General features: G+C 43.4%; 2 protein-coding genes and 1 long non-coding RNA gene across 6 annotated transcripts in view; 1 reads left to right on the top strand and 2 right to left on the bottom strand.

Moving 5' to 3' along the window:
* Positions 1–9,794, bottom strand: part of MRPS6 (mitochondrial ribosomal protein S6) — a 67,843-nt gene extending 58,049 nt beyond the window's left edge. The window contains exon 1 of the mRNA XM_009202297.1: positions 9,576–9,794. Within this exon, the coding sequence (XP_009200561.1) occupies positions 9,576–9,620 (45 nt within the window). The 5' untranslated portion in view covers positions 9,621–9,794. The remainder of the gene's footprint in view (positions 1–9,575) is intronic.
* SLC5A3 (solute carrier family 5 member 3) overlaps positions 1–10,113 on the bottom strand; it is a 32,829-nt gene extending 22,716 nt beyond the window's left edge. The window contains exon 1 of one of the 3 annotated variants that reach the window (XM_009202283.3): positions 10,053–10,113. The gene's annotated coding sequence lies outside the window, so the exon portion shown is untranslated. Of the gene's footprint in view, positions 1–2,357; positions 3,792–9,575; positions 9,685–10,052 lie in introns of those variants that run through there. The other 2 variants (XM_009202277.4, XM_009202282.4) reach the window with 2 other exon arrangements.
* Positions 10,114–10,247: 134 nt separating this feature from the next.
* Positions 10,248–21,690, top strand: LOC103882619. 2 transcript variants are annotated; one of them, XR_644520.4, is made up of 4 exons: positions 10,250–10,483; positions 11,739–11,780; positions 14,394–14,478; positions 21,102–21,690. It is a non-coding gene; the product is annotated as an uncharacterized LOC103882619 (long non-coding RNA). The 2 variants fall into 2 exon arrangements; XR_004183378.1 differs by having other exon boundaries at positions 10,248–11,886.
* Positions 21,691–24,895: the final 3,205 nt, after the last annotated feature.

The following is a 24,895-nucleotide window of genomic DNA, read 5'->3' as shown; positions in this document are numbered from 1 at the left end:
TGAACAGATATTTTATAATCAGAATTCATACATAGGGCATCTGAGCACAAAATGAAAAGGGAGCAGATATCTGGAACTTATACTAATTCTGCACCTTTCTAATGGAAGCAAAGACGACACACGGATTTGCAGGAGCATCTTCCCAGCAGCTGAAATGCAACCATAACACTGCACTTCTGATCACCACAATGAGAATTTTCTCAAACTGAATTATATCCACAGCAACCTGGCTACTATAACTGCACTTGGTTTCTTCAGCTGACAAAATTAAAGCACTTAACCACCAGGGTAGGTGTTACAGAGAAACTTTTAAAAACTGAAGTCTAAACAAAGACAAAACCAGGAATTCTCGATTCTGGGACAGAAGCAGAAAAATGCCAGTTTATGAGGATTGAGGGCTGCAATAAAGGAAGTTTTGCTAAGTCTGTGCTTTCACTTGCAATTTCATCTACACCAACCTCTACTGAGGTATGCCCAAAGTGGATAGAAATTCCCTTACCTGGGACTGTAATCATAGTAAAAATGATTGGAAGGGAAAGCAAAACAAGTCAATTATACCATGGGCCAAAAGGTAGGTAAGAACAACCTGGGATCTGAGTTCGTTTTATTTGCAATTTGATGTTATCTATCTGGAGTGGGAGTGAAAGAAACAAAAGACAAAACAAAGTAAAGTTAGTCAAGGTAATAACTTGGCTTCTATTTCATGGAAACACAAAGCCCAGTCAAAAATAAAAATGTCATCACGTCCCTGCTCTATACTCTTTACTAAGAGAGCACCTGAATTTTTTTCATGGTAATACTATTTTCCAAGGATCACGGGTAAACTATTTTTAATTCCACAGATATACTCTGAGCAAAAAAAAATATTTTCTAGACAAAGCAATCTTTGCATGCCAATAGTATTTCAAACACCTAAGAGGTTAATACAATGCGTACAAATCATATTGTACTAATACATGCCTAAAATAAGCAAACACTCAGACACTGAAAGAAAAAGTGGACTGCGAACATCACTCCCTGACAGATTACACGGTGCAGCTCTGAAGCCTACATGTACATTTTAGCCTAAATGGACATATACAACCCAACAATCCTTAACTACAGATACTACTTTTAAGAATTGAATGTGCCTGCCATCACTGAAATTAGTCCTATTGTAAACCAGTGACCAATTAACAAGGTGAGCTTTGTCAACATAGATGCTAAGAGGTTTACAGGCTACCTACAGCTAATTATCTGAATATCTAGATTACAAAATGAGAGCCAACCTAACCCACAGATACATTACATTTGATCCATGGTACCTACGTATTCTTCAATTAGTTGGCAACATCTTAAAAACAAAACAAAACAAAACAAAACCACACACACAGATTTCCTATAAAATCTGGATTTCTGGCTGGTAGTAGGAAGAGAGAAAAAAAGCTGGCAAAACCAGTCCCATACCCCTCATGGCAATAATAGATGGGAGCAGAGTAGTAAGTACCAATACCACTAATTCAAACATTTACTGAGCAAGAACTGTATTTCAGGTTTGATCTAGTTTGGAATTCTGATGAAATAAACTTAGATATAACAATAACTTTTATCTTTTGGAGTTTCATTAATAAACTGGGAATAATGAAAAACCAGGCAATGAAGTTCACAGCAACTTGCCTAAGATCTTGAAGCTACTTTAATGACAGAACTACACTTAACTACCTCCAAGGTCACATAACCACTTTTATCTTCAAATGCCCTCCCAAATGAATTACTTCCATTTTACGAAGAAGGAACTGGGGATCCAAAAGTTTAAAGTCCTTAGGAAGTAGGTGCTAGAATCCAAAACCCAGTCTCAGCTGCCTCTAAAGCTCCTTCTAGTCTCCCAATGCCAGTCTTTTGTTTATCCTATGGTAACACATCCAGTATCTTCATTTCAGATCTTACAAGGTTTTTCTACTCATTTATAATAGAAAACAAAAAAATCAGCTATTTTCTATAAAGCAGAAGCCTTCATACCCAAAGCCATATCCAGTCATAAAACCATATATACGTACCTTAAGTATTTTATTAAGTATTTTATTTAACACACAAACATACATTCATTTGCCAACCTCAATATGGGGGTCATGACAAGCACTTGGAGAATGGAATTGATGACTTGGAGTTCCCTGATGATTTGAGTTCCTTCTGCTTGATCTAAGTGACATCTATAAATGGCATTATCTACAATTTCCAGTTTCAGCTTCATTAAAGTGGAAAGTTTTAAAAGATCCTTGTAAAACACTCCACATACAGAATCCTCCTATTATTTTTCCTCCCAAACTTTGAGTCATTCAGCCATATCTAATTCTACAGCCATTATTTTAATGACTCACCTTTTATCAAGTCTTCCCAAAGAATCCAACTTGGTTTTCAGGAAACAAAGGTTCGCACTCATTTCATCAGCTCGCATGATATTTGAATTATTTTATAGAAACAAGATTATGTCATAAAATAGTCTTGGAAATCAACACAAATTCTGGCAAACATACAACTCACCCAGCGTGAGCAAAGTGCACTGACTTGTAAGCAAACTATTAGCCTGAGGTCAACACGCTGTATCATAGCAAATAACTATTTTAGAGAGATGAGAGTAGTAAAGCCTCAAGGCAGCTTAGTGAGTATCTACCATATATGCAAAACATAGCAGAACAGAAATGAAAGACTCAACTCTCAAGAATTTGTAATCTAGCAAAGGGGGTAAAACACATTCACCAATTAATTATAATACAAAGTAGAAAGTGATCCATGTGATAGGAGACATGTGATGAGACTCATGCAACCAAAGCAAAGATTAGTCTATACTCCTAATGGTGCAGGCCCTTGACATTTGTTTAACGTACCAAATGAGTTAAAATGAACTTGGAAGAACATGAGACTGATTTTTCATGGCAGTGGTGGGGTATTGTTGAAAGGGAGGGCGTTCCAAACAGTAAAACAGCAAGATGCCAGCACCAAATAAAATAAAATGGAATGGTATAAGAATCTGCACAACTTTGTTTACTGGGCATATAAAATAATTTGGAAAAAGAACTGGAAGATGAGGTTAAAAAAATAAGTTGGGAGTCATATCTGAGGCAGCCTCAGATGCGACTTCATGCTGCATGTATTTGAAAATGAGAAGTATGCAGTAATTCAGCAACAAGGTTGATACAATCAATTAGTGTGGGAATCAGAAAGCCATCACTTAACAATGCTTTCTACCATTTCCTTGTTAAAAGTGCACCTATTTAGGTGTTTTAAAGTATCTCAGGGACATATATTTGCACTACAAGTGTATTTACAGGTATTAGCTATCCTCCCCTCAGTAGTATGTCAGGAGACCAGCTAAGAAACTGCAAGAGTCTAAGGAAGAAACAACCATGAGCAGTTCAACTAGGGCAGAGAAGACTATATGTGATTGAGACTGCAGGAAAAGAAAGAACTGGATTTGTTCAGGCCCAGGTGACAGAAGACAGAGAAGCGATAAACAGAAATCAGCAATAACAGAGGCAACTTCGGGGATAGGCAATACATTTAAGTTTTTAACCACACTGAGTTTGCAGTGCCAAGGGGATACCCAGGAGGCCATAACCAGCACAGAAGACAAAAGGAAATGCCAGAGTTGTCAGCTTGTTAAAAAAGGCAGCAAATCATCCACATGAAGGTTAAAGGAATTGTACATAAAGAGAACAGGGCCTGTAATCCCAGCACTTTGAGAGGCCAAAGCAGATGGATCACGAGGTCAGATTGAGACCATTTTGGCCAACATGGTGAAACCCTGTCTCTACTTAAACAAACAAGCAAACAAAAAATACAAAAATTAGCTGGGTCTGGTGGCACGTGCCTGTAAATCCCAGCTACTCAGGAGGCTGAGCCACGAGAATCGCTTGAACCCAGGAGGTAGAGGTTGCAGTGAGCCAAGATCGCGCCACTGCACTCCAGCCTGGCAACAGAGGAAGACTCCGTCTGGAAAAAAAAAAAAGAAGAGGAGGAGGAAGGGAGAAATCACGGGAGTAACATCAGAAAACAGCACCATAAGAAGCCAAGAAAAATGTTGCACCTAGAAAATTGTGTCTATACACTCTAAATCAGGGGCTGCCACATTTCTTCTGTAAAGGACCAGATAATAAATATAAACAAAAGACAGGGTCATGTTCCAATGTAACTTCACTTATGGACACTGAAAAGTGAAAGTTTTATGAAATTCAAATGTCATAAAGTATTGCTGTTTTTTTCCCCACCTATTTAAGTGTAAAATCTTTTCCTACTTCACAAGCCATAAAAATACAGGTGACAGATGAGATCTGGCCTGAAAGCCACAGGCTGCCAACCCCTGCTCTAATTTCAGAGCAACAAAAAGGATAAGAGGTTGAATTAACTGTCACTTTCCAAACCCAAGGGCAGTTCTTCCTTTAGACAAATTGATAACTTACCATTCATTAATTTGATTAATTCCTTAAATAAGGATTCCCCTAAGAGGTAACCACATATGTTGATAACACGTGTCTTAAAAACACTGCCTTCCACTAAAAACAGATAAACTCATGAGTATATTGGAAATTCTAACCAAAGCTAAGAACATGAAACAGGAAAAGTTTGATAATTAAATAGCAACAGCTTTTTATAACATGAGTAATCACACAGTATTTTATCATCTGTTCTCTACCCTTCCTTCCACCTTGATGTTAAACCCCATTCTGGTATTCCAGGTTTCTTTTAGATGAGTTAAACATGCAGTAGTACAAACACAGCAAGACACTAGATTAAAAATATTACTTCAGAATTTCCCAGTCATTGCTTTTGAACTCTTAATTTTCTTGAAACTGATTTTATAATCTAAAAGGTTGGAAGATTCGATAACAGTCTGCATACAATACTAGATATAACCTAGATTTTTAAAATCTAGAAACATCAGTATTGAATGTATGAGTCATGAATTAAGAAAAAAAATTAGTGCAGAATGTCAACTTCTGACAAGCAGTCTTCATACATACAAACCATATCTGGTGCGGAAGGACTCCTTACCCCCAAGCCATTCCTTGTACCTTAGCTGTAGCTCAGGGGCAGGAACAGGACTCCTTCCTTCTTCAATAGCTTGCTGCGGCAATAAGCTGTAACCCAAGAAAATTTAATACCAAATCAAAGTATAACATTGTTCACAGGGTCAAGTCTTCCATTACTGGGTAACTATTTTAAGTTGCCTGGTTTCAAGCAGATAAAACACAAAGAGATTATTAAAGATACAAGGCTAAGCTGTTTAGGGAGGGCCCATGGGAAGAAAAAAAAGACTTGACCACTTGACAACTAGATGTTTCGGGTTGAACTGATGTCTCCCACCAACACACAGCAGAAACTTCACTACTTCCTAGTTGGCAAATGGTTGCCAAGCAAGCTAAGCAAGCCACAAGGACCTAGGGTTGACCTGACTAATACATGAGTTTATTAGCACCCTCCATCTCCAAAAGGTATCTAAAATACAGGTGCTTCATAGGCATTACTTTCAGAACATCCTAACCTCTCTACAACAAATATAAAACTTTTGCCAGGTGTTCTAATCAAAAAAGGCTTGCTAGTTTAGAGAAAAACTCTTCATCACCCTACCAGAAAACCAACTGTTTTCTACATTTTAGGAACTGATTATTATACTTTTCTATATTTAAATTAAACCAAGTCAGAACTTAAATTCAGATTACATAAAACTCCCTACCCTACAAAGTACTATTTCAATGAGCTATCTTAATATAAAATATTATATTTTTGTACATGCAATCATTTAGCAAGTGAACTAGTTATTAAGCCATTAACCTTTAATTCTTCACGTAAAAATTCCTGACCACCAATGAGAAGATTTCAGGAAAAGTATTATCCCAGGGCTTTCATAATCTAAATATGCCAACCGTGAACACCTTCAGGGCAAAGGGCATGAGAAGTAATTGGTGTTCATAAAGTAAATAACTAAAGAATACATATGTATTGCACAGCTTTCCTCAAATTTCTTCTTCCTGTATACCCAAGGCATAAAAAGTGTCTACAAAGTTTCATTTTCTCCTAAACTCCTCTACATTACACAGTATGTGGCTTTACCATTCATGTATTGGCACTTCAGCCTTTTACCTAACTGAAACACCAACCTTTAAAATCTAATTATCACGTAAAACCAAAGGGCTTCAACCATTTTCCCACTCTCAAGAAAACTCTCACCAAATGTATGATCCCTTCTCCTCATCTACCTCAAAGTTCTCACTGCAGGAGGGCAGGGTAGAGGTGGATCTAGACCTCACCATCTCACAGGCAATCCATTTCTTTTTCCATTGTCAGAGAAGGTCTTCCTCACACTGAAGTGAGGCTATCTGGGACTGCAGCCTTGGTCTCTCCTTTGTGGCTATGTCCTTTCACATTACAGCCTTTGAATACTGTGTTTTCCAGAAATTAATAAAACTCTCTTGAAGGTATCTGGTATGGGTGTAACAGGACTTTTGAAATCTTTTTATTCTGGAGACTCTTCCATAAATATGGTCTAAGACTGGTTTAAACAACTAGTTTTTCAAATTGCTTGTCACCTTTAAAGGCCTAGTTTCACAACATCCATCACTTTACTGTCATATTTCAGAATTTAACCACACTTTTACCTACTTCTCACGCTAAAGTAGGGATAAAACAGAAATAATTTTTTTTATGTACACACATTTTTAAAAAATCAAGCTAAATGGTACCTGCAAATAAATTTCTTCTTAGAAAGACTAGTATCATTCATAAATGCCCAAACTTGGAAGTACAAAAGTAGATGCTCATAATCAACTCCCACTTACAAACTGAGAAAAACATAGTATTGGAATTTCTGGGTGACTAATTGTACAATTTCATAGTTCAATAGGACTTATTCCACATAATACACTCTGAAATCTTTCAATGGGGGTTCCCACAATTGACTTTGCTACAATGCAGATACTGTGAGAACCAACACATGATCTGTATTTTAAATTTTAAAATTTAGTAAGCTCAATTTAAAGGAGTCAAGCTAGGGTCAAAAAAAAGTAATGAGGACAGGGAGGAGTTAATACTCTCCAAACAGACTAAGAATGCTCTCCAGGCTGAGTACCATAGAGAAGAAACAGGAGAGCAGCTCTGGGAGTCCAAAGGCTGGAAAAACTATAGTTTCTTAACTTCCATATCCGCTGTTAAAGTTGCCTAACACAGCATTTTCCTCAATTCCAAGATGCATAAATGATTTGGAGGAGGAAAGGAAAATATATCATATTAAAGGGGTAAAGAGGTACATTTAAGAATCTAAAAACGTGAAAGATAATGCAACTTAGAACTGAGGAGCTTCAGTAATACCGTTCTTGCAACAGAAGCCCAAAGTGCCTCAGGTTAAAACTGTGCTTTCTCCAGGGCCTGCTACCGGTGTGCAAACTCACAGTCACATTTTTCATTTCATAAGCCTAGAGTTAACTTTTTAAATCCGTTTCCCCCCAAATAGTCCTCCTATTTTAGAATCCTATTTTCCTACACTGAAAGCAAGCAAACTGGTCTAAAACCTGGAAGTCTTTGTTTGTGACACATTTACAAGCTACAGATAGGTTTTTGAACAAATAAGTGAGAAACTGTTGTTTAATATTACTTTATTTAGGTCAAGGATCTCAACATAACTTCACCATTGTACATAAGTCACCATTGTTACAGCCTTCTATCTACTGCCATGGGGCCTCTTTCTCCAAGAGGCAGTTCACCTTTATTATCTACTTTCTAGGGTTTTTCTTTTTTTTTTTTTTTTGCCCCCTTCCCTCATGCGGAAGATTTACGAGGAAGGTTATTAATTATTTTAACCAAATTACACTCGGTTGATCTGAACTAGAGTAAAAAATGGGTGCTCCACATCCAAAGGCTATGTTATTACAGGACATAAAACAGTATGATAAAAGAAATACATTTAACTTATACTTGCAGCTATGTTAACCAAGATAACTGGCAACTATGGCAAAAACAAAGGGTAGTGCAAGTCTTCATTTCAAAGGTTTCAAAGGGTTACAGAATGCGCAAATATTATGCCTACAGGTTGCCTCTTTCAGTATCACCTGCTACCTCCCCAAAACAAGGAAAGTAAACAAACGGAATTTCAGTAACAAATTTCCCAGGTTCTACACTTCCTAAAACACATAGGTTAAAGGGAGGGCTTAAACAACTTCCACCTAATTAAAAATCTTCCCTTTTAATAATATTTTGTTTTCACTGCTCCTATCCTTTCCGAGTTACATATCCCGGTAAGGGAGGAGGAGGGCCAAGAGGGATATTCAAGAGGCTGAACAATACAATCTTAACTTCTTCCAAATCCATGAAGAACAAGCTGGGGGACACAATGGCATGCCTGACCAGGCTGTCTGGACCTGATAGAGAGGCACTCGAGTCCTTTCCCAGTTTACAGTATGCAAAGCACACTTCCTAACAATCTCCCGACGCTCCGTGATTGTTAGTTTATCAATTGAGCTTAAGTTCAATCAAACTTGGTAATACTCCTCGCAATTGACCCAGAGCCTGATTCAAACGTAAAAATCCGTCCACCCCTCTAGCGCTGTAAGAAGCTGTGCTTCCAAAGTTCGGACGTGGTACAATGATTTTTGTTTATTACACCTGGTGGAGGAAAAACACAAAACCATACACCAAACTACGTTACCGAATTCCGAATTCACGGGAGAATGGGGATTTCGGCGACGACTTGAGGAGTACATGACCCAGGACAGAGGACGAAGTGAGCTGCCTCCGGGCCGCGGGCCCCTGTCCTTGGCCACGCCGTCACCTGAAGGGAACGGGCTGCTGGTTCGCTTAGCATCCCTCCAAACGTGAAATCATCTACCTCAAGATCAATCAAAAGCAGGGGGAATAAAGCGTCTTCTGGAGGCGCAAGAAAGGCCACAACTTGGATGAATGAAACTGGGCTAAGGGCACCGGGAGCGGGATTTTCGCTGAAGTCAGAAAAAGAAAAGTCAAAGATTTTTTTTAACATGAGAGCGACTGCAAGAGACGGGGATACAGACAACTGCACAAACACGCTTTGGAGGAACGCTTTATTGGGCGCGGACGTTCCCGGTGGCCGGCGGGCGCTAGAGTAGAGGCGGGCGGCGGAGGCCGGCAGGCGGCGGAGCGGGACGCAGCAGGCGGCGGCGGGGCCGGCGACGAGGCAGCTTCACGACTGGCGGGGACGGGCCGGAGGCGGGCTGGGCGCTCGCGCGTGTCCTCCCGCGGACCTTCCACTGGACTCCCGAGGGCCGGCGCCTGGATCGGGGTCGGGGCCCGCTCGGGCCGCCCCGCCCCCGCCCGGCCGCTTGCGAGGCACACCCTCCCGGACCGCGCACACGCGCAGGCACACCCCCGCCTCCCGCGCGCACGCGGCCGAGCCCGACCGGCCCACGCGCGCCCCCTCCCCGCGGACGCCCGCCGCCCGCCCGCCGCCCCGGCCTCCTCCGAGGAGTGCAGGAAGGCCCGGGGTCCCGCGGCCAGGGCGCGCGGGGGACGGCGGCCTAGCGGCAGCGGGGGCGCCCGCGCGGGAAGACCGGCTCTGAGGGAAGGTCACTTACCCGCTGCATGGCTTTCAGGATTAAAGCCAGCTCGTAGCGGGGCATGCCTGGAGGATCGGCGAGTGCGGCTCAGAAGCGAGCTGGTTCCCGGGACGCGAAGGGGCGGGACGACGGAGACAGTGGGGGACCTAAAGACTGCCGGGCCGGACGGCTCCCAGGCGGCGAAAGCACGCTCCGGCCGCGCGAGCCCAGGCTTAAAGGCGCTGGCAGCTGCGCAGACGCCGCGCCACGCCCCCTCGGCGCGCCCCGCCCCGCCCGCGCGCCCAGCCGCCGCCCCGCCCCCTCTACGCCCGCGGGCAGCCGCCACGCCCCCTCCGCAGCCCCGCACCCGCCGCGCCGCCCCCGCCCCGACCCCAGCCCAGCCCGCCTGCCGCGGCTAGGGGCGGCGCTGCAGACTCGGCCCACAGCCGCTCGCGGCGGCCGCACGCCCCCTCGCGACCCTGCCTCCCCCTACCCGCCTCCCGCCATGCCTGCTACCTAGCTCTCGAACCGGCTGGAACTTTCTATGCCTTCCTTCTCCTCCCGGGCGGCGGGAGAGTGAGTGCCCGCCAGTGCGCGTGCGCTGCGGTGCGGTCTCGTCCGTGCGCGCGCCCCTCGCCCGCGACTCCCCGGCACTAGGGACCTTCCCGGCGGAAGGCGGGGTCGCGGCCGGGCCGGGGGCTCTGCGGCCAACGGCTGCTCGCGGGGGTTCTGGAACATTCCTGCTCGGGGTCGGTAGAGGGGTGACGCTTGCGCCCCCAGTCACAACCCTCAGGTCTGGCACGGCTGACCAGGCCCCCTACCCGGCGAGGGGCGCGCTGGCACAGGCCGTGGGCCGCGGCGCGCGGGCTCGGGTCTGATTCAGTCCCTTCGCGCTGCGTGACCTTGGGCCGGCTGCCTGTGCTGAAAGTGGGGACCCGATGCTTTGAGTGAGTTGATGCACGTAAACCTCCGAGGACGGTGCCTGGTACACACAGGCGCGATATGGGCGTTTGTGGTGTGCGCCTGACCTGTCCCCACGTGTTGTAGCCGAGGGCAGGCGAACACCTTAACCCTATCTCATTTCTTTAAATGTTTGCTCAGCTCTCACTTAAAGGCTAGGCTGAGTGCTTGGAAGACCCTTTAGCAACTATCTGCGGTGGGCGGGGGCCGTGCCTTCTGCACTTCCCATCCCTTTACACACACACGGTTCTCCGCCCTCCAGCCAGTGGCTCTGCAAATGCAGTTTTATCCAGCGGCCTTTCTTAGAGATTGAGTACCCTGCAGCTGAGGCCACTGCCCCTTGCTTGCCCCATTAAAAGCTCTGTAAGTGGAGTGTTTGTCAGCTTAAAGTGCTTTAATGTTAATAGGTAAAGTTTAGTGAACACTTATTCTTTATCAGGTCCCATGCCAAGGCTGGTGGATGTGTCTCCAAAAATTCTCACAACAGCCCTGAGGTGACAAAGATTCTTTGCTTGGCCAAACTTTAGTCAGGCTTCTGAATCTTCTGCTAGGCCCATCTGTGCACTTCTTGTAAAATCCAATTCTAGCACAGAACCTCCATCCCCTCGTAGCAGATCAGGTTCCTCATCTTTATCCCCCAGTCATGTCTTTTCACTCTGGCCTGAGTTCTACAAGAATCCTTTAGATCGGTTTAGCCAGAATCCCTCTTACCCCGATGGTTCTTCTTAGTGATTTTACATGGCCATAAATTCCTACTTGCCCATGCTGCATTCAGAGTTGAGCCCACTCTCTCTCTCTCCCCTCTGCAAGACCGAGTTTCCCTGATCCCTGTACCCATCGCGTTGGTCCTGAATAAAGTCTTCCTTACCATGCTTTAGTAAGCATCATTGAGTAATTTTTTTAAAAAGAGGCAAGCACTGTTAACCCCATTTTAGGGATTAGGAAATACAGGCACAAAAAGTTTTGTAACTAGTCCAAGGTCATAGTGTAATAGAAACAAAGTACTTTTAGCCATCACTCTACCCTTCTTGCCTCTGGTTCTCCTACCACACAGATGAAAATTCCGGTTGTTATTCAGTGGATTAACCATGTAGTCCACGTAAGCCAAGAATAGAGTACCTTTTGTCACCTTACCCAGAGGTTACCATTTCACATCCCATGCGTCTTTTGTGGCATATAGGAGGTAGGAGATGAACCCAAGTTTTTCTGAGATAACTGGATTTTAACATTTTCTGTTCTTAGACTTGTCTACAACCCATGTTCTTCCAAAGAGAAGCCACACAGGTAATCGAAATTGCCTGGCTAAGTGTCAATTAACTTCACGTTTGGTTTAAACAAGCAGCATACTATAAATAACAGCAGGAAACAAGGAATTTCTGGACCTTCAGAAGTGAGTTACAGGCTGGGCGCAGTGGCCCACACCTGTAATCCTAGTACTTTGAGAGGCTGAGGTGGGTGGATTCCAGCCTGGGCAACATAGTGAAACCCTGTCTCTTCTAAAAATACAAAAATCAACTGGGTGCGGTGGCATGTGCCTGTAGTCCCAGCTACTCGGGAGGCTGAGGCAGAAGAATCGCTTGAACCCAGGAGGCGGAGGTTTCAGTGAGCGGAAATCACACCACTGCACTCCAGCCTGGGCGACAGAGCGAGACTCCATTAAAAAAAAAAAAAGTCACAGATTTTCTAGAATGGTTCCACTTCCACTGTCCCCCCTGTTGTCAGTTACATCCCCCAATTTAGTAATGAGAAAATACAGACCCTGTAGTAATATGCCAAGTCAAACACTGAGGCAGCGCAATGAGCTGACTTCAACTCAGAGCATTTCCTCTTGGAAACTTCCTAGTTTTCCCCTAATGCCCAGGGATGAGTGAAGACCTGGCATCTTCTCTACCCCTCCTTCTAACTTGACAAGTGGTATAAGGAAATTAACCTGACTGCATAATACCTCACCACAGAGTCAGCATCCCCAAGTCCTCCCAATCTGGTAGCCACCCACAGACTCATTCCATTTCTTAAAGGTAGAGAGAGGGCAGCTACTGTGATTTTCCCCCTTCAACCTTTTTTTGAAAAGCACAGAAGCTGCCGGGCACGGTGGCTCACGCCTATAATCCCAGCACTGTAGGAGGCAGAGGCGGGCGGATCACCTGAAGTCGGGAGTTGGAGACCAACCTGACCAACATGGAGAAACCCCGTCTCTACTAAAAATACAAAATTATCCTGGCGTGATGGCACGTGCCTGTAATCCCAGCTACTAGGGAGGCTGAGGCAGGAGAATTGCTTGAACCCGGGAGGCAGAGGTTGCAGTGAGCCACGATCGTGCCATTGCACTGCAGCCTGGGTAACAAGAGCAAAACTAAGTCTCAAATAAATAAATTAATTAAAAGCACAGAAGCAGAATGCTCGTGGCTTCATTTAAAAAAAAATTTTTTTTTAATCACAAGCAATGCTGTTGCAAATTTAGTGTCTTCCTACTATAACTACAAACTTAAATTCACCAAAACAATTTTTAACTTTATACTATGTATAGTCAGTGTAGTAAAAGTATAACATATTACTGCAGCATTTGATGTATTAATTTAAAAATGACTCTAACTCTTAGATTCTCCAAAGCATTTATTATGGTATGTGTTTAAGATTTGATTAACCGAAAGTTTGATTAATTTTCAAGTAAGTTTTTTTGAGGGGGAATAGGAAAGAAGAATAGGAAAAGAAGTTGAAATCCAGCCCTATTTGTGAAAAAGGAACCTCAAGATACACCCTGGGTCAGTTTAATCACCTTTACCTCCTTATTTTATATTGCTGTATAATGAGACTTGACCTTGAGCTTTCTAATCGTTAATCCTCAAAGATGGCCATTATTTTTATTACTGAGTCTAACATTTTGAGCATTAACTATGAACCAGAACCTATTTTAAATTATTTGTATGTATTAACTCTCAGTTCTCACCACAAAGATATGTATTATAACTGCCCCCATTTTACATGTAGGGAAAAGGAGACTTCATAAACATCTTCAGCAACTTGCCCCAAATTATGCAGAAGTCAGAGCCTGCACGCTTAACTCCAATACCATACAGCATTATGTTTACTAGCCAGTGCAAACTGAGCAACTATCTGTCGATCAACCAGCTTTTATTGTAGTCCTACTCTGTCCTCTCCCCTGGGTGACTGCAGTCTCCCACTTCTAGAACCCACATAACGCCCTCCCGTGAGTGGCCAGATTCTCCCCTTGCACAGACTTCTTCCTTCCGCCGTGAAGCATATATAGGTCTCTTCTAGCTAGGGGGGAAAAAAAGCCTTATCATAACCCTGTTACCCTCTCGAGCTGTCATTATTTTCTTCTTTTCACAGCCCCAGACCCACTGCATCTTCTAGCCTTTGCACTCTGTGTTCCCTCATACCAGCCGTCACCACTGGCCTTCCATTTGCCCGCCAAGTAGCAGTTTCCCGGGCATCATTGTCAGGGACCTCTCTGCAGTCCTGAGGGTCTCTTCTTGGCTATCCATGATCCTATACTCTTGGGGTTTTCCTTTGCCTCCTTGGTCCCTGTGTCTGGCTCCTTTTTCCCCTCCTGTCCCTGAATATGGCTGTTCTGCAAGCAAGAAGGTGTCTCAGCAGCAAGGATTTAAGGCAAGACTTGCCCATAACATGAGTTCCCGTGATCCAAGTGCATTGGAGTTTGGCTGTGAACAGCTTTAAACTGATCTTTCCTGCCAGAATCCCGGTTTACTGTAACAGTACAGGGGGGCAGTGGAAAGTGTATAAATGAGTGATCTCCTTGTCTGTAGATAAGGAAGCTGACACGAAAACAAGGTCCATTATTTATCCCAAGCCATAGAGCCCTGGGGTGGCACAATTCGAAGAAAATACTTTTGCTTACCATATTCTCCTCCCTAGGCATGCACTGCGTGCTATGATGCCAGTTTTACTGTTGCTAATGGATTAATCCACTGTGAGTGTGATAACTCCTGTATTCTGAAAGGTGAGTTCTTTTTCTTTCTTTCTTTTTTTTTTTTTTTTGAGACAGTCACCCTAGTAGCTGGGATTACAGGCACCCACCACCATGCCCGGCTAATTTTTCTATTTTTAATGGAGACAGGGTTTCGCCATTTTGGCCAGGCTGGTCTTGAACTCCTGACCTCAAGTGATCCACCTGCCTCGGCCTCCCAAAGTGTTGGAATTACAGGCATGAGCCACTGCGTCTGGCCCTAAAAGGTGAGTTCTAACAGTCATTGGGAAGAGATAAGATAAACACAAATCATCATTCTGCTTGGGAAACCTTGTGTCTCTAAATACGGCCCCCAGAAGGTGGCGAAATGTGCCTGTTTCCAATTAATGGAGACAATGATCCCACGATAGCACCAAATCATCTGCTGAGCTGTCAGTCATCACTCTAATCAGCCTGTCATCTTCTCCTAGATAAAAGTGAGCCTCCATTCATGGTAAAGTGTACTCCAACTCCCCAGTTTTGCATCACTAAGTCCTGGGATTGTTCCCTAACTAACTCCTAGAACCTGGGTCTGTAAAACCCCATTTCTTTGTCTGGCTGTCCTGCGTGTTATCTGTGTTCCTCAGCCGATAGCCCAAATGCAAGTCACATTTCAAATGTATTTCGTTTGTAACTGTTTTATCAGTGAAACCGCTGGTATTTCCTGATCCCCCCTACACTCACCCTCAACAACTCTTTCAGACCTTCTTGGCCATACCCATTTGCTTTGATTCTTCTTTTTCTTCTCTGTAAGCCCCCAGGTGCTACATAGGCTAATTCGTACCTCTCTTAACTCTGTCAGCTTGCGCATGCTATTGCTTGTGTTCCTTGCACAATGGAATACTGTATAGAACTTCTTAGGGCGGACATTTGGAGGGCTCTTTAAACATTTTCTTTCTTTTAATCCTCCAATTTCATGATTATTTTTCTAACTTTCATCAGCTGAGGGGGGTGCGGTTCAACTTGGGCTCTACTTATATGAAAAAAGGTAAAGGAAAGATTGCCTAAATCTCATGTTCTCTTATTTCCAGCCCCACCTCACCCTACCCTACCCAAAAAAAAAAAAAAAAAAAAAAAAAAAACAAGCTTATGGCATGTTTTTGGGAGATATTCTCCTTACTACTTATTTTATTTTTTTTTAACTCTTATGACTTTAAAAAGACAAAATACTGCTTGCATCACTACTTGCTGGAAGAGTTAGTTTTTTCTAATAACAAGATTGTAGTGTGTCCCCCAACAGGCCCACAAGTGTTCTTAATGTTAAATGTCAATAAAGTTGGAGGTATTAAACAGCCTTTCGTTCTTTCTCCACGAGTGCAAAATCAGAAGAGCACACGTGGAAGCGTTTTAGATTTAGTAAAGGGAACAAAGGCCAGGTGCCAGAGGCTGCTGTGTTGGGAGGAAACCGTCTCTGCAGGGGTCTCCAGGGGTTGGGCCTCCCAAGCCAGGTGCTAAACAAAGGGCCTCTCGGGAGGACCCCGCAAAATCAACTGGGGAGCAGTCCTCAGGGCCAGGCGGGGAGAGCTGGGTGAGCCAGGCTGCTCAGCATGAAGGAGTTTTAAGGCTGGAGGTGAAAGGACAGGAGATGAGACCCAAATGGCTTCAAAGGGAGCAAGCGTGCATGCTTTGGAACGCAGAGAAGGGCGTTGTGGTGGCCGCAGAGAGGAGCAGTGGAGTCCAGAATCCACAGGGCTTGACAACTGCTGAGATATGTGAGGGGCAGCTCAACGGCCAGTGTCAACTGCGTTCTTGGGTTTCTTCTCCAGAAACATTCTTGACCAACTAACCTTTGTTCTGGCCACATGCACCTTTGGTATTTCCTCAGCTCCTAAGGTAAGGCTTCTGTTAAACTTCAATTCATTAGCATTTCTTCTCAGATGTTTTATTTTCATCAGTCTTCATAGCAACATGATAATCTTCTGAGGACCTGAGGTAGTAACTCTTATTTCTCTAATAGTCTCTTAATTCGGGGCTTTATCCAAGAGGAGGAGGTCTGTCCCAAAACCTGCATTGGGGGGCTTTAACCAAGAGGAGGAAGTCTGTCCCAAAACCTGCGTTGGGTCCCCACCTAAGTGTCATGACGCCGCCAGGCAACACTTCCTGGTAAGACAGTCAGCATGCAGGTGTCATCTCAAAGTCCAGCCCTCTGTGAGGCTCACGCCACCCCCTGTTGCTGGGACTGACTGGACGTGGTTCTGTTGATCCACATGGGAGGATGCCCTCGTGATCATCAGCCAAGGTTGAACAAAGACCCAGATAAAGAAAACAGAAAACAACCCATTTTTAAAAATTTTTAAATGAACAGACATTTCCTCCAAGAAGATGGCCAATAAGCACATGAAAAGATCTTCAACATCATTAGTTATTAAGAAAATGCAAATTAAAACTGGAATGAAATACCACTGCATACCTATTAGAATAGCTAAAATTAAAAAGACTCCAAAGACCAAGTTCTGGTGGGAAGATGGAGCAACTGAAACACACACTGCTGATGGGAATGTACATTGTGTGATCATTTCAGTAATGTCTTACAATGTTATACACAGACCTACCATGTGACCAGCCATTGTACTCCTAGGTATTTACCTAAGATGAATGAAAGCATGTGCCCACACAAAGACTTGTACACAAATGCGCACAGCAGCTTTGTTTGTAATAATCAATAACTGAAACAACTCAAATAACCATCAACAGGTGAATGGAAAAACAAATTGTGATATACCTATACAATGAAATTCTGCTCAGCAATAAGGAGTAAACTGTTGATATATTCAACAATGCAGATGAATCTCAAAATAATTATGCTGAGCAAACGAAGCCAGACAGAAAAGAGTACATACTAAATGGTTCCATTTATATACGATTCTAGAAAATGCAAACTTAAAGTGACATAAAATGAATCAATGGCTGCTTGGGGTCGGAGTGAAGCAGAGAGATTATAAAGTGGCATAAGGAAACTGAGGGCATGATGGATATATTTATTATGTTGATTAGGGCAATGGTTTCTTGGATATATATACACACGTATCAAATTGTATACATTAAATATGTATGGTTTATTATACATCAGTTATACCTCAAAACTGTAAAAATATAAGTCATTCACATCATTATGCTCAGAGGAAAGTCATTTTGGTTTGTCTGATGTACATCTATCTTCATCTTTCCCTGTTTCCCCTTCCCCAAATTCCTGGATAAAAGGATCAAGATCACATCCTCTTCTGGTATTCAAGCCAATTAAGCCAAAACAAACTAAAAGTCCCATTAAGTTCTACAGGAGATGCAAGAAGTATAAGAAATAGTTTACAGGAGATGCAAAGATGTGTAAGAAATCTAGGTAGCAAGAGAAGATATAAATGTGTTTACAGTTAAATTGTCTTAACAAGATTGAAGTATCTGTTCTGAAAAATAGAAAACATATAAAAAGAGTGTGATTAACTGTCTAATGAAGATTAAGGGCAAAAATTTCCAGAGGGGGATTACTTTGAACTGGGATGGTTCAGGAATGTTTCATGTATGATGTGGGATTTAAGCTGGAATGTGAAGAATGGATAACATTTTATAAATAAGAGGAAAGAGAACGTGCACAAGATGTTTTGGTGGGGTCAGAGGGTGGTGACATGGAGTGAATAAGTTTGACAGGAGGAAAGATTTCAGTAAGAGAATCACGGGACTCAACTCTACAAAGTGGGACCAAAGTGGGAGGGACTTAAGTGCCAGGCAGTGTCTAAACTCCCAGCCTTGATTTCATCTTCACATGAGGAAGAACTTGGGAGATAGTCAGCCTTTCATCACCAGAATCATTCAGCAGAGTGTGTGCACATGTGAGGGATGTGGAAAGGAGCTAAATCTTGAATAGACAAGTCCTTCCCAATTCTGAGCCACTGGTCACAGATTCATGGGCTTCAAAAGCATCTTTGCAGGTAGCACAGGACATTTGTTTCATAGCATCTTGGTTCCTCTTGGAAGTGGTGCCTGACTCTCATACCAGGGTCAACAGAGCCAAATTTTCCCCTTTTCTATCCTACATTTAGTCAGGGAAGGGAAGACATTCAACTGCAGCCAATCAGACTCTTCCCCCATGCTTTTGAATCCTGAGTGGACAACACAGTGACATGAGGAACAGTTAGAGTGACTCAACATGTTGGCCAGACCCTTCCTGCTCCATCCCTGTGGCTTCCAATCTTCCTGGTTACCAGCTCTTCAGAGTGTTGTTGGTTCCTGGCCAGTCCCCTAGTCTCTAGTCCATTCTGTGATTCCCAACTATCATTTCAATAAATTTCATTTTTGCTTTACACAGAGTCTGTACCTTATAGCAAGAACCCTGACAGAACTCTTTGGGTCATAGCACTTCAGTTCCCTGCATAACCTATTGGTATTAGTTCAGACCACTGGGGCTGTATGGCACAAGTCTACTCCCTCTGCCACATGAGCTCCTATGTCTGAAGACAGTTTTATGGTCTATCCTGAGCCCTCCCTTCTCTGGGCTAAATGTTCCCTTGTTCCTTTGGGTACTCCTCATCTCACATGGGCTAAGTTGTTTCCGCAGCCTGGGTGGCTTTTTCCAAGAGTGCGCAACTGCCCACATTTAGACCTTTTGTGATTCAATAAAAGTCACTCCTTTTTTGTTTTCCCTTGCAAAGACTATATTATAGCCAGGGTACTGGTTCAGCTACTGAAACAAAAGTCAAAGTAACAGTGCTTAAACAAGACTTCTCTCATAGAAAGATCTGAATGTAACCAGGACTGTGGACCCAGGCTTTTTCCAGCTTGCTGTCTATAAGACATGGCTTAAATCTCATGGTTCATTATGGCTGTTCTGCTCCCAGCACCATGTTCACATTTCAGGAGCAGTACGGCAAAATAGAAGAAAGACTTCAGTGATTCCCTTTAAAGAAGTGGCCCAGAAGTTGAACCCATCACTTACACTGGTATTCCAGGGATCAGAACTTAGTCCTTCCTGTGGTCCTGCCTTCCCTCGAAGAAAGGCTGGGAAATGTAGCTTTATGTGGCACAGTACAGTAAACTAGCAGTCTCTGCCATAGACCGTATAATGTAATTTGGATATCGCCCTGTAAATTATTCTAAGTATAATAAGATGTTATGCAAGTCACAAATGGTTAATTGCCCATAACTTTCTAACACTCAGTCATTGTTGGGTATTTTGCAGTGATTATCAGGCTAGAGTTACTGAAAGAGTTGAGTTTTAGGTAAATTTGATTTTGTGGGCTTACCAGGGCACATGCCTTGGATCAGTCCCTGTACTCTCAAACCCAAAGGTCAGATCTGCACTGGAATTTTCCACTAATTGAGACAACCAAGTAGCTATCTCTTTTGAAAACAAAACTCACAAGATTGCTTTACACAATGAGTTTAATATATTTTCAGGTATATTAGGTAGAATTCTTTGGGTTACAAATAGTAGAAACTGACTCTAGATGAATTACTGTAAGTGTACCAGATGTCTCCCAGGACTCAAGGCAATATGCAGCTGACAGTCTCAGGAACTGACTAGAACCAAGATGATCTCCACATTTTGTTTCTGTTTCTCTGTCCATCAGCTTTCTTCTCTGTCTGAAAGGACCCTTTTTCTCTGCTCTCCAATCTGTGCAATAGATGATAGCCATTCCCAGGTCCTTGGTCTACATATAATCCCTCTAACTACCAAGGGATAATCCGAGGCTCTCCTTCAATTGGCACTTGATTAGCCTAAACTGGTTCATTGGTCCACCCTTGGGCCAATCAGCCAGGTCTAAAGAGTAGATCAAATCATATCACTGTGCCTGCTAATAGCTATCTGTGAACCCCACAAATTTAGGAGGTTATAGGTAAGGAGAAACAGTTTGCAGCAAAGGGGAGGCTAAACAGGCAACCCAATGGGTATCATGGGTGTCTCCTCCATTCATGCATGTGTTGAGAGTTGTCGTAATTTTAGAAATGTAGCTGTGAGCTCTGTGACACAGAGACACATGGAAACATAAGGGGGTTGAAGAAGAAACCGTGTCTTCCTCGGGCTTTTTTAGTCATAAGTAATAGAAACCCATCCAAAGGTTCTGCTATGGTTTGAATGTGTCCTTTGAAAAATTCATGGGTTGCCAATGTGATAAAAGGTGGGGCCTTTAAGAGATGATTAGGCCAGGAGGGCTCCTCCATCTAGAATGGGATTAGGTGCCCTTTTAAAAGGGCTTGATGGAGTGAATACACCTTGCTTGCCCTTCTGCCTTCCACCATGTGAAGACACAGCATTCCTCCTTCCAGAGGTTGCAGCACTCAAAAGCACCATCTTGAATGCAGAGACCAAACCCTCACCAGACAACTGAACCTTCCAGCATCTTGATCTTGGACTTCCCAAGCCTCCAGAACTATAAGACAATAAATTTCTGTTCTTTATTCAACTTCCTAAGATGTTTTTAGTGCATTTGAAATTCAAATATATCTGATTCTCTAAAACACTTCAAACACCTGACATGGCAAACTCATAAACCTGAAAAGATCTTTGTAAGCCTTTAAGCAATTATTGAAATTTAATAAATCTAGGGAATGAGGTTCCCTTCAGCTTCATGGTGGGTAAGTATCAACTGTTTTCTAGTGTTAATTCTCCCCTGTTTTCCTTTTAGTGAAAATCCTTAAGCTTTAACTGGATGCATGACCACACAACCACAGACTACATTTCCCAGGTTCCTTTGCAGCTGGCTGTCACCATGTGACTATGTTTGGGCCAATGGAATATGAGCAGATATGTGTGCTACAATGAGCGCATTTCCTTAAAGACACTTGCTATAAACTTTCTTCTTTCCCACTTCCTGTTGATGTAGTAGTGAGCCACCATCAACCATGCTTATGAAGATAACACCCTAGGCCAAGGGAGAACCAAAGGAGAGAAGAAACCATTTCCTTAGAAGACCTTAAATCACAAGGCTGCTTGGCCTCCAACTCTGGACCATTCACTACTGACTGTTAACAAAAAATGAAATAAACCTCTATCATCTTTCAGCCATTATACTTTGCGGTTAGATTGTACCCCAGTAATACAACTTCCAAAGACTATCCACAAATTCAATTAATTATATCCTCTTAAATGTTTCAAATTAAAATTGCAAGTGTAATATGCCAGGCTGTCTACTATGTTAGCTTTTCTTCCATGGTCCAATCTCTTTAAATAACCAAAAGATTATAGTGATGATTAAAAACTTATTCCTAACCTTACCACAAAAAGAGTGTGTCTTCCTCCATTTTTTTGCTGCTATAACAGAATACCACAGACTGAGTAATTTATAATGAATAGAAATTTATTTCTGTCAGTTCTGGAGACTGGGAAGTCCAAGATCAAGAAGATAACACCTGGCAAGGGCCTTCTTGCTATGTTATCCCATGGCAAAAAGTGGAAGGGCAAGAGAGAGGCCAAGAGGGGGCCAAACTCATCCTTTTATAAGGAACCCACTCCCACAATAATAGCATTAATCCATTCACAAGGGCAGAATCAAAACCAAAGTATTGTCATATTTTATTGATTCTCATATTGAATCACCCTCTCATTAGGCCCTACCTCACAACACTGTTGCATTGGGGATTAAGTTTCCAACACATGTTTTTTGGGAGAGACAGTTTAACTAAAGCAGAATGCTATATTTTGTTGAATCTAAGATGTAAGATTCGACTTTTTTTTAGGATATCACTAAGGTAGAAGAAATACAAATATAATTTTTGGAAATTTTCAACTTTTATTTTAGATCACCATTTATAATCATATGGTGCCATTGATTTTTTTTTTTTTTTTTTTTTTTAAGACAGAGTTTCACTCTTGTGCCCAGGCCGGAGTGAAGGGCCACAGCCTCAGCTCAATGCAGCCTCCGTGCCCCATCCCCCAGGTTCAAGCTATTCTTCTGCCTCAGCCTCCTGAGTAGCTGGGATTATAGGATGCCCACCACCACACCCGGCTAATTTTTGTATTTTTAGTAGAGACAGGGTTTTGCCATGTTGGCCAGGCTGGTCTCAAACTCCTGACCTCAGGCCATCTACCTACTTTGGCCTCCCAAAGTGCTGAGATTACAGGAGTGAGCCACCGTGCACGGCCTGATATCATTGATTGTAAAATGCATTCCAATTCCCAAGATGTTAAAATGTAATACACAGTGCACCTTAGAATCAATAAAATATGACAATATTCTGGTTTTAATTCTGCTCCTCATTGATTCTACGCTGCTCTCTGCATTTTCCCAGGGTTGCAAATTCACTTACCCAACTAAGGAGAAGAGAGTTGCTGTCTCCAGTTAACTGAGTCTACTGGTGGCAGATTCAGGACCTTGACTCAGTTACAAATTCAAGTTCTTGGTAGCGAAGTAAACACCAGATCTGGACACAGGTGCTTTTTACTTCCAGAATGATTTTGCCTGAGCAGCCATGAATACTAGAGTTGGAATAGTAGGGTTGGAACTTGTCTGCTGTATCAAGAGAGTCCCTCTGTGCCCACATCTTTGCCCTGGGATTTAGTTTCATAACAGTGTATCATGTGTTTTCTGGGTGACTTTCAAATTTCACCTTATGTCAATTTTAACTGAAACCTCTGTCAACTTTTTATCACCTGATTTGAGTGGGCAGACCCTACAAATACGTGCACACTCTCAGCCATACATACACACACCAGGCTAAGCTCTTTGCTGAAAGATTAGGATTCGTTGAACGAGTGCTCTTTGCAACACTCTTTATATTTTTGCCTATCTCATTGACCATTATTTTGTAATTATTACATTAAAGAAGTAAAAACAAGGATTTATCAAAGGTCTCAAGAGTGCATCCTAGAATCCAGGAACAGAACGTACATCCAGGGCTCCTGGGGAACTAGACAAGACATCCTTGGTTTCTCTGGGACTACATGTAGCTTGTCTCTGCTCTGCTCATGAAGTGTCTGACATCACCCCACCCTCCCCATGCCATCTTGTCTCTCTGGAGACAAGCACTCTCTGCCTCTACATGCCCACCATGGAAGATGGCTAGCCCATAGCCCAGGTGTCCTGAGGACACGCATGCCAAGTTCAAGTGACAACAGATACCACCATCTCCAATCAGGAGGAGGAATCTCACTTGACATTCATCTTCAGATCCATCTGAATCCATGAGAGTACAGTGATGGCATACAAATGCTTGCTTCCCAGAGAAGAACTATCCAAGAGAATTGTGGGCAGAGCGGGTCTCGCCAAAGGTGGCTGGTTGGCAGCAGTACAGCTTGGTGGTCAAGAGCATGGAGCCAAAACCAGACTGCCTGTGTCCAATGACTGTGTGCCCTTGAACAAGTAACTGAACTTCTGTGTGGTTCAGTTTCCTCACCTGTAACATAGTCAGACCTAAGGCATAGTGTCGTGTCCGAGATACCACACACAATACACAAAAAGTACAGGGCAGCCTGTGGTGTGGGAAGTGCTTAATAGCGGTTTGCCATTATTGCTATGAAGTCCGGATGCTTTAAAAGAAAAATTGATTCAAATCACCAAGCTCTGCTTGACTCTTATTCCCCAGATGTCCCCTCTTTCCACAGCTGGGGAAACCTGACTCCACTTGAAGGCTCAGTGGCACTCCAGGAGCTGAGAAAAAGCAGATCCTAATGAGCAGAAGGGATGTAAGGAGGTCTAATTTGGCTCTAACACACTGCTCCATCAGTGTTAACCTGCAGCACATAATGGGTTTGCAGTGCCGTGAGGCTTCAGTAGAATGTAAGCTCCAGAGAACAGGGCGTTGGTCTAATCATGGTAAGGTCCTGGCCCCTGATACAACGCCCTGACACATAGAGGGTGATGAATAAATATTTGCTGGCAGAATAAGGTAGGGATTTCCTCTAGATCAAACTTGTCCAACCCGCGGCCCATAGGTCAAATGCAGCCCAGGATGGCTTTGGATGTGGCCCAGGATGGCCCAGTATGGCTTTGAATGCAGCCCAACACAAATTCGTAAACTTTCTTAAAATCTATGAGTTTATTTTGCAATTTTTAAAAAAGCTCATCAGCTATTGTTAGTGTTAGCGTACTTTATGTGTGGCCCAAGACAATTCTTCTTTCAGTATGGCCCAGGCCGAAGCCAAAAGATTGGACACCCCTGCTCTAGATGGTGGACTGTCCCTGCTTAGCTGGGGATATCAACCTCTGCACCCCCTGTGAGGGTGGTACCTGAAGGCTTTGCCTAGGTTGAGTCCCCAGGGAGGAAGACAAGAGGAAAAAGGGGGGGTCCAGCTGGAGGCTTGAGGAGCCTCAGCCTTGGAGCCATGGGTTCCATTTGGGACATAGGTCTCTGCCATTGCTGCTCCCCCCACATCCTCTCTCCCTGGAGGTGCCTTCAGCATGATCCCCCTCAGAGGGCCTGAAACACAAACAGCCTAGGAGGAATAGAAGACAGCAGGAATCTTCCAGTCTAGAGTAGGGCA

This window comes from Papio anubis, chromosome 4 (genome assembly GCF_008728515.1).
Source record: "Papio anubis isolate 15944 chromosome 4, Panubis1.0, whole genome shotgun sequence".
Lineage (NCBI taxonomy): Eukaryota > Metazoa > Chordata > Mammalia > Primates > Cercopithecidae > Papio > Papio anubis.
Note: the sequence above shows the minus strand (reverse complement) of the source record. Positions and strands in the feature narration are given on the sequence as shown.